The sequence below is a fragment of the Elephantulus edwardii genome, unplaced genomic scaffold, assembly GCF_000299155.1.
Source record: "Elephantulus edwardii isolate Elephantulus edwardi_28Jun2011 unplaced genomic scaffold, EleEdw1.0 scaffold00004, whole genome shotgun sequence".
Taxonomy (NCBI): Eukaryota; Metazoa; Chordata; class Mammalia; order Macroscelidea; family Macroscelididae; genus Elephantulus; species Elephantulus edwardii.
Genome location: NW_006399754.1, coordinates 38,052,352 through 38,062,001, shown reverse-complemented (window position 1 = coordinate 38,062,001; position 9,650 = coordinate 38,052,352). Strand labels below are relative to the sequence as shown.

General features: G+C 38.5%; 1 protein-coding gene across 1 annotated transcript in view; it reads right to left on the bottom strand.

Moving 5' to 3' along the window:
• NBEA (neurobeachin) overlaps positions 1–9,650 on the bottom strand; it is a 924,058-nt gene that overhangs the window by 645,339 nt on the left and 269,069 nt on the right. Inside the window, exons 28-29 of the mRNA XM_006879639.1 lie at positions 7,776–7,784; positions 5,772–5,952 (exon numbers count right to left, since the gene is read on the bottom strand). Of these exons, the coding sequence (XP_006879701.1) occupies positions 5,772–5,952; positions 7,776–7,784 (190 nt within the window). The remainder of the gene's footprint in view (positions 1–5,771; positions 5,953–7,775; positions 7,785–9,650) is intronic.

The window sequence follows — 9,650 nt, the reverse complement described above, 5'->3', positions numbered from 1 at the left end:
GACTGGGGTAATCGGGATGGGTGTGTCAGAGGCAATGAGATTGGCACAGGATAGAGCAGGGTTTAGGGCTGTTGTACGTAGGGTCACTATGAGTTGCAAATGACTCAACGGCACATAACAACATCAACAACAAAGTTGCAGGAGACACAGAGACGTCCTTCTTACAGTTGTGTCACAGAAAGCAGCATGGACCAAAGTAACTTAGCAATACCACAAATAAGAGCTCAAAAAAATGATAGCAATAAAATTTGGCCTCTCAATAATTATACTGTATGTGAACGCTTTAAATGCACCATTGAAGAGAAAAAAAGCAGCAGATCGGATGAAAAATCCTAAATCCATCAATATGCTATCTACAAGAGACACACCTGAAAAATGAAGATAAAGAAAGACTAAAAATAAAACGGTGGGGAAAAAAATATACCAAGCAAATGGCAATCAGAAAAAAGCAGGAGTAATGATATTAATCTCAGATTAATTAAAATTCAATGCAAAAACCATCACAAAGGACAAGGAAGGTCACTACATAATACTTAAAGGGTCAACAGAACAAGAGGACATAACAATAATAAATATCCATGCAGCAAATGAAAGACCTGCAAAACATATAAAACAAAAGAATGAAATGAAAAAGTTCCTTGAGACAAAGGAAAATGAAAATACAACATACCAAAATCTCTGGGATACAGCTAAGGCCTCAGGGGGCAGTTCATAGCAACAGGCACATACATACAAAAGGGAAAAGAAAAAAAAAAGAAAATCCAGGCTCTAACTCAAAAATCTTCAGCAAACAGAAAAAGAACAATCTAATCCTAAAGCTGCTAGAATAAAAAAAAAAAAAATCATAACAACAAGAGTTGAAATCAACAAGATAGAAAACAGAAAATCAACTGAAACTGTCAATAAAACCTGGAACTGTTTTTTTGAAAGGGTTAATAAAGTTGACAAACCACTGGAAAACTTAACACACAAGAAAAACAAAGGAAGAGAAGACAGAGATAACTCAATTAAAAAATGATAGAGGTAACATCACAAAAGACCAGATGAAATGAAATCTGTATTATCAGAATACTATGAAAAGCTATACTCAGAAAAATTTAAAACTCTACAGGAAATGGACAAATTCCTTGAAACTCATGCCCTCCTCAGATTCACCCAGATAGATATAGAACACTTGTCCAAACCCATCAAAAAGATGAACTTCCTCATAGGGAAAGTCCTGGACCAGATGGCTTCACCGCTGTATTCTACCAAACATTCAGAAAAGATCTATCATCAATTCTACTTCAAATTATTTCAAAATCATTATTTTTAAAAAACTTAAAAAGAAGGAACACTCCCAGAGTCATTCTAGAAAGCAAGCATAACCCTAATACCAAAACCAGGCAAAGATATTATCAAAGATATTGAAAGAAAAGTATAAACCAGTATCTCTCATGAATATAGATGCAAAAATCCTTAACAAAACCCTGGCCAATAGAATCCAAAGCACATCAGAAAAAGAATTCATCATGACTGAGTGGGATGCATAACAGGTATGCAAGGATGGTTCAACATAAGAAAAACAATGAATGCAATTCACCACATTAACAAAACAAATAAGTATATGACTTAACAATTGATGCAGAAAAGGCATTAGACAAATTCCAACACCCTTCCTGATAAAGACCCTCAGCAAAATTGGAATAGAAGTGAATTTCCTCAACATAGTGAAAAATATATATGCAAAACCAAGAGCCAGTATCATTCTCAATGAAGAAAGACTAAAAGCATTTTTCTTGTGAAAAGGGATTCCCACTGTCACCAATTTTTCAATATTACATTGGAAGTGCTTGCTAGGACAATATGACAAAAGAAGGAAATAAAAGGCATCAAAATTGGCAAAGAGATGGTTAAACTATTGGTATACACAGATGATATGATAGTGTACACAGAAAACCCCAAGGACTCAACAACAAACTTGTTAGATCTAGTAGGCCAATTTTTAGTAAAGTGGCAGGATATAAGATCAATATCCAAAAATCAGTGGGATTCCTCTACAGGAGCAAAGAGAACTCAGAAGGAAACCAATAAAGCAATACTATTTATAATAACCAACCACAAATTCAGATACTTCGGAGTGAACCTAACTAGAGATACAGAACACTTATACAAAGAAAACTACAGAACATTTCTGCAAGACAAAACAAAAGACCTAAAGAAATGGGAAATGTGCCCTGTTCATGGATAGGAAGAATCAATATCCTGAAAAAGATAATCCTACCAAAAGCAATCTACATGTTCAATGCAATCCCAATACAGATATCAAATTCACTTCCCAAAGAGATCAAAAGGAAAACTGTCAATGTTATTTAAAGAGTTAGGAGATCCTGAATAGGCAAAGTACTTCTCAGAAACAAAAATTAAGTGGGAGACACAGCACTCCCTGACCTCAAAACCTACTACACGGGGTCATTACCAAAACAGCATGTTACTGGGACACTGACAGGCACAAAGATCAATGGAACAGAACTGAGAATCCAGAAATGGACCCAGCTATCTACAGTCAATCATTCGAGAAGGAAATAAAACCTATTAAATGGGGAATTAACAACCTTTTAAACAAATGGTGCTGGGACAACGGCACTGGAACCTGCAGAAAGCTCAAACAGGATCTACAACTCACACCATACACAAAAATCATCTTAAGCTGGATCAGATACCTGGAAGTAAAGCCCAAAACTATAAGGTTAATCAGAGAGAAACTGGGATGAAGCTAAGAACACCTAGTCTATGGTACAGACTGCCAAATACAGTCAGCAATGTGCAATCTAGAGAAGACCAAAAATTTACAGAAACCTACAGGGCTTCCACAAGAAATAGACTGATAACACAATTACAAAATGGGGAAAGACATGGAAATAATTTTTACAGAGGAAGATTTTTGGATGGCCAACAGACACATATGGTGCTGGCAAAATTCGACGACTACCTGCAGAAAGTGAACCGGTATCGACATCTCACACCACACACAAAAATCAACTCAAGGTAGAATAGAGACCTCAAAATAAATCCCCAAATCATAAGTTCATAAGAGACAAACTGGGACCAAGCTCAGAAGGCCCAGTCTATGGTCTAAAAGGACTGTCAAATACAGCCAGCGATGCTCAATCTGAAGAGGCTAAAACTGATGCATGGAACCTTCTAAAGATTAAATCCCTGTCTGCATCAAAACCTTTTTTTGAATAGGGTAAAAAGAAAACCTTCTGACTGGGAACAAACATTTGGCAATACCATCTTAGACAAGGATCTCATCACGAAAATGTACAAAATCCTACAGGACCTCCACAAGAAAAAGACTAATAACCCAAATAAGGAAAAAGGCAAAAGACATGGAAAGACTTTTTACAGAAGGAGACATTCGAATGGGCCACAGACACATGAAGGCATGTTCTAAATCACTGTCAATTAGAGAGATGCAAATCAAAACCACAATGAAAGTAGTAGTGGCAAAGTTTTGCAGGGTAGCAAGTAAGAAATGTTGAAGAGGATGTAGCGAGATAGGAACTCTTACATATTGTTGGTGGGATTTTAAAATGGTATAACCACTCTGGAGGGCAGTTTGGCGTTTCTTCAAAAAGCTGAACATATAAATTTCATATGACCCAGCTATTCCAGCGCTTGGAATATACACCAAGAAAATGAGAACTGAGACACAAACAGAGACTTGTACACTAATGTTCAAGTAGCATCATTCACCATAGCAAGAACATGGAAACAGCTCAAATGCCCAACCACATGGAATGGACTAAGCAATTATCGTACATTCACGTAATGGAATACTATGCAGCACACAGGAGCAATTATTTTGTAAACTATTACCTAACAAGGGAGGGACTAGAGAGCATTATGCTGAGTGAACTAACTCAGTCTCATAAGGACAAGTACTGCATAATGCCATCAGTGTGGAAGGAGTATGAGGATCCAATGGTGGGGGAGGGGAGAGCTTAATCACAGGGTCACGGAATTGGATGGGTAGAGGGAGGGATGAGTAAACAAAAGGAGAAAGAAGATCTGGTGTGAAAAATAACACACATATATATATACGAATTTTATGAATTTATTATGTAAATCAGCATTAAATAAAAAAGCAAAAATCACTGACAATAAGAGAGATGCAAATAAAAACCACAATGAGATACCATCTCACTCCAGTAGCAGTGGCAAAGTTTAACAGGACAGGAAGTAATAAATGTGGGAGAGGATGTGGAGAGATAGGAACTCTTGTACATGGCTGGTACGACTTTGAAATGGTACAACCACTCTGGAATACAGTTTGGCACTTTCTTAAAAAGCTGAATACTGAAATTCCGTATGACCCAGGTATTCCACTACTTGGAACATAGCCTGAGACAATGAGAAGTGAGGCTCAAACAGAGACCTGTGCACCAATGTTCATAGCAGCATTATTCACCATCACAAGAAGATGTAAACAGCCGAGATATCCAACCACAATTGAATGGATTGAGAAATTATGGAACATTCCCACAATGGAACACTATGCAGCACACAGGAGCAATGATTTTGTAAATTACAACCTAACCTGGGAGGGACTAGAGAGCATTATGCTAAGTGAACTACTGCAGTGCCATCAAATACTGTATATGACCATTATTTCAGAGTAAGTATGAGGATCCAAGGAGGGGTGGGTGGGGACAGAGGTTTGCGGATGAGCCCAGGGTGGGGTGGGCTGGTTAATCACATGCTCACACAATTTGATGGGGGAAGTGGTGAAGGAAATGGAAAAGATCTGTTGTGAAAAACAATGTATTAGAACTTTGTAAATAAACCAGTATAAAAAAAACCAAAAAACAACAAACAAACTAGGTGGAAAATGCATTTGATTCTATTTTCAATTAAAATCCAGTAAAGATTATTAAATACTTGAAAATATCCAGTGTGAAAACATGCATCGATCTCTAACTCAAGGTGGCCCTTCCTTGGTTTTATGACCCTGTGCATGGCTTAGTGGTAAAGAATCCTGTTGCCAACTCAGAGGCATGCGGTTCAAATCCACCAAGTTCTCTAAGGGAGAAGGATCGGCAGTCTCCTCCCATGGATTTACCGCCTGTGATAATCTGCTGGAGGTCAGCTCTGGGTTGGTTCCAACTCAAAGGTAACAATATATCTTGATAGAAAGAGACTGCCCCCTTTTTCCCTTTGTATTCCAACTATGGACCTTCCAGTATTAGCTCCATGAGTTACGCACTATGCTGCTCAGGGCTTCTAACCAGACGGTCAGAGAAAGAGAAGACCCTCAACATCATGGATTGACATTGCAACTGTACCAATGGTCTCAGGCACGTCAGACACAGTGAGGTTGGCGCAGGAGTAGGCAAGGCTGGGATCCGTCACTCACAGAGTTGCTGTGAGCAGTGTCTGACCTAGCTCCACCTGAAACCTCCTTGGTCTAGTCCGTCGGGAGCTGCACTGCTACCGTGAAAGACGTGCTTCCCTGGGGTTTTGAATCCATCAAGGGCTCCAAAGGAGAAAGACAGGCAAGCTCCTCCCTTAGGATTTGCAGTCTTGCAAACCTGATGAAGGGTCAGTTATGAGTAGGTTCCAACTGATAACAATGGCAAAACATAAAATAAAATTTTAGCAATTCTCCAGAGTTACAAGGTGACACTACTCCAGAACCACCAACATGCTTGCCCACCTCGGGACACCTAACAGCTATTCTTTCTAAACAATTCTTTTAGGTGCACAGGCTTTATTCCAAAGAAACTCACCCAGCCTCAGACACTGTCGCATTAAACCTCCAGAGGACATGTTCTTTTCTGCTTCAATCTCACTGAAGTTCAGGGAGCTGGCAAACACAAGTACATCGACCATGGCCATCAGGCGGCTGAGAAAAGTCACAGCTGTCTCTGCTGACATGCCCTGGGTCACTTCAATGTTTTCCAGTTCAGTCTTGAGAGAAAAAAGTAAAAGGTTTAGTCTTCTTTAAATTTGGAAATATATGTACATAGCAATGGCTTAAATAACTCAGTTGAGCACATAAAAGTATTTTTTATAAAAAAAGGAATGGTAAACTAATTCCATATAAAGGCTTTTAAAAGGATTTAACTATTTCAGTTGTTAAGTATATATGATTAAAGGAAAAACCCAGTTTTTAAATCAATATTAGATTGAACTATTAGTAGTCATAAAAATAATATTTTAAACAAATTAAGAAAAAAATTGACACATACTTTTATTTTTTATTCTTATTCCTTTACAAAGCTATAAATGGACTCCTCCTAGCTTAACATCCTCTCTGATTTGTAAAAATTACCTTAATCATTTCACTTTTCTATAAACATATGATGAATAATAGAACAGAAAGATGGTATTTTATTTGGCATTAAAATGGGATGCACTTTCAAATTTGAATTCATGACAAAATCCTCTCCATTTCAGAACAAAGTGAAATCTCTAGTTAACTAGAAATACAATAAAACTAGGATAAAATAACCACTGTCATTAACTTTGCAACAGATAAGCAACCTGTGACCTATCTGTAACACAAGAGCAATAAGAGAAACAGCATTCTTGTCTGGGGCTCCATTTCTATCAAGATATAATCTAGAATCAAACATAATTTGCTGCCTACAGAGACAATATTACAACACACGTTGTTTCTCAAAATGTGTAAATATGCAGTTTTATAAGCAGTGGCATCACTTCTTATTTTGTGTTACATTGTACACTTGATTATATTCTAGTTTTTTTTGGCTCATTATAACGAGGCCTCATTTGTTCAATACCTCCAGTAATGGAGAAATGCTGCAGGTTTGTAAACAAGCAAAACCCACATTCCTTTCTGCTTTTGGAGGGGGCACAGGGGGAGCTGCAGGGTCAGCCTAGCCTCATCACCAGCGGGGTGAGTGCAGGCAGCTGTCCAACCCAGAGCTCCCTCGGGACAAGTTTAAACCTCACTGCGCCTCAGCATTTCCCTTCTCGTCAGGATGACAATGTCATGGGGAGCAGTGGCTGGGAGAATGGAGAGAAGAAAACAAAACCAAACTTCTTGAGCACTCCCTGTTTATGAGCAATAAGCACGACAGCTTGCGACTAAAGGCTTAATGGTTTCTGTTCCCCAATTGGTTGGTCGTCTAAAAAGACTAACCCTTAGAATTTGCTTTAATTTTTTTTTATTAATTTCAATGAACATTTACAGAGATTTTGGACTTCCATTCATTCACTGTTGCACTTTTCTCCCCGCCCACCCCACCCACACCCCCAGTTCAGAATTTGCTTTTAGAATTAATTCACTCTAAATAGTATTAGGAGACGGTCCATGTAACTTACTGCTCATTTTTACTAAAACATTTTTCAGATAGTATCACTTGTCTCAATAATCCAAAAGCGAGTCTCACTGTGTTCCACATCACAGTGAGGATTCAATGAGAAACTACCAAGTAAACATCACAGCATACATTTACACTCACAGGTGTCTCACAGGAAACCATTATTCAAGCTGAACATATATTCCATCCAGTTATTTTTCAGTGGACCTGGTATCATTCATTACCTCTTTAGTTACATGACAGCACTTCAGATTCTTAAAACCAGACAAAACAGTGAAGTGCTGGTAAATAGAAAAGATTTTTAAATAAATCTTTATATATCAATGATATGCCTACTGTTAAAGATGATATGGAAACTTAAAATATAAGCAAGTCAAAAATTTCATAAATAACCAAAAATGAAATTTTAAAATGGAAAATTACAGCAAAAGTAACAATACTAACCTTTGAACCCTGGGCATGCATTAAACAAATCAGACAACAGGTCAAAAAAAGTACAAGAAAAAGAAAATATTAAAATTAAATGAACATACAGTGCAAAATTGAAACACAAAATATTTAGAAATTATATTTATTAAATGCAAGAATCAATACTCAGAAGATATACTAATTTTATAAAATGGCATTTTAATATTTATCACGAAATATTTAGACTCTTATTTTTATTATTCATGACAGTAACTCTTCTCAAATAATACAAACACCAGTATGCCCCACGTGGCCGGAATTATGCCCTGTGTTTTCCAGAATCGCTGTTTTTGCCTAGCACATTACGAATGACAGATTTTGATACATAAACTAGCAGATGTCTCTGTAAGAAGCTCAGCTCAGTCTTGGTGTGGACAGAAATGACGCAGGGAAGCGAGTGCTTTACACCAACCTTGTGCACTCAGCAGCAAGGAGACATGTCACTGTGTCTCCTAAAGCACATGCTGCCCTTGGGGGTTACAGAAACTTCTCCAAAGTTGATACAAAAGTGAAAAAGTTGAGTGACCCAGTCTGGACACTGACTTTCCTCGGTCAGAAAAGAACTTACTGGGATTGAATGGGGCTTGCATATGAACTGAGATAATTACATGAATCATGTACTAAGGTTCAGAATCTTAAAAACAACAGTTTAAACCCAAAGAGGTATGAATACCAGTGTAGAAATGTTTTTGGTGGTCCCTCATGAATCAGTGCCGTGAAATGCTGTGAAGTGACCAGTGATAACAGCAAAAACATAATCATTTTCTCAAAATGGATGAATCACATATGAGACCATTATAAGGAAATAAAAACGAACTAAAATGAAAACTTATCATCTGGGGGCAGAAAGAGTAAAAACTGCTCTCCTTTCTGATGCTATTAAGCTTGGAGTAGGCTGTGGGCTGGGACATGGGACAGCTTACAAAAATGTGGGGCTGGTGTTGTACTTCTGAGTACGATTCTACTCCTAGCTGACCCGCCAGTGGGCTTTCAAAGGCTGTAGATCACACAGGAGGAGAGTGTCCATCTTTCTTCTGCGGGCTGGCCGCGGACATGAATACTCCTGCCTGGGGTTGGCAGCACAACCCGTACCGCTAAGCCCTCAGTGTGACCAGCAATCTGTGGTGGCTCTACATCTGTCATTTTCCCTCTCCAAACCTTTGATTTCATCCATGACCCACTCCAATCGTGTGGTCAAGAAAACATGCACTCAGAAAACGCCTGACAAAAGAAAAAAGATGCTCCTTCCCCAAACCAAAGATTAGCTAAAATGCTTCCTCAGAACTCTGCCTTCCCCTGAGTGTTGAACTTAAAACTACTAGTATAATTAAGACTTGAGGGCCCGTCTCATTTTCTCTTCTATGCCATATATGATTGACACTAATCCCACAAACTCAAAATTTCAAATGAAATGCTGATTCTTCAATGACAATTATGCTAAAGAGGTTCAGTATGAACGAAAACTTTGTCAAGCAAGACTCTCTTCCCCCATAAAATTCCATTAAAACATTTCTTTAAAAGTAAGATAAGAGGGCTGCCTGGTCAGCCGTCAACAATGGCTGACATTCCATTCCACGTTAACGACTCTGCAGTGGCCACACAAATTACCCCAATACAGATTACTGGGATTACTGTATTCATGTATCCCTAGTTTAGATTAGGGAGCTCTGGGGGTTCAGTGGAAAGGAAGGAACTGTAATGCCAAGCCAAAGCCAAGTGGTTCAAATTCCCCCACTGCTTCGTGGAGCAAGCAAGCAGTTTCCCCTGTGCAGTTCACCGCTTCTGAAAACTCACGGCAGGAGCAGCTATGTGAGCATCCCAACTCGAGGGCACCTACCGAGAGCTCAGCTC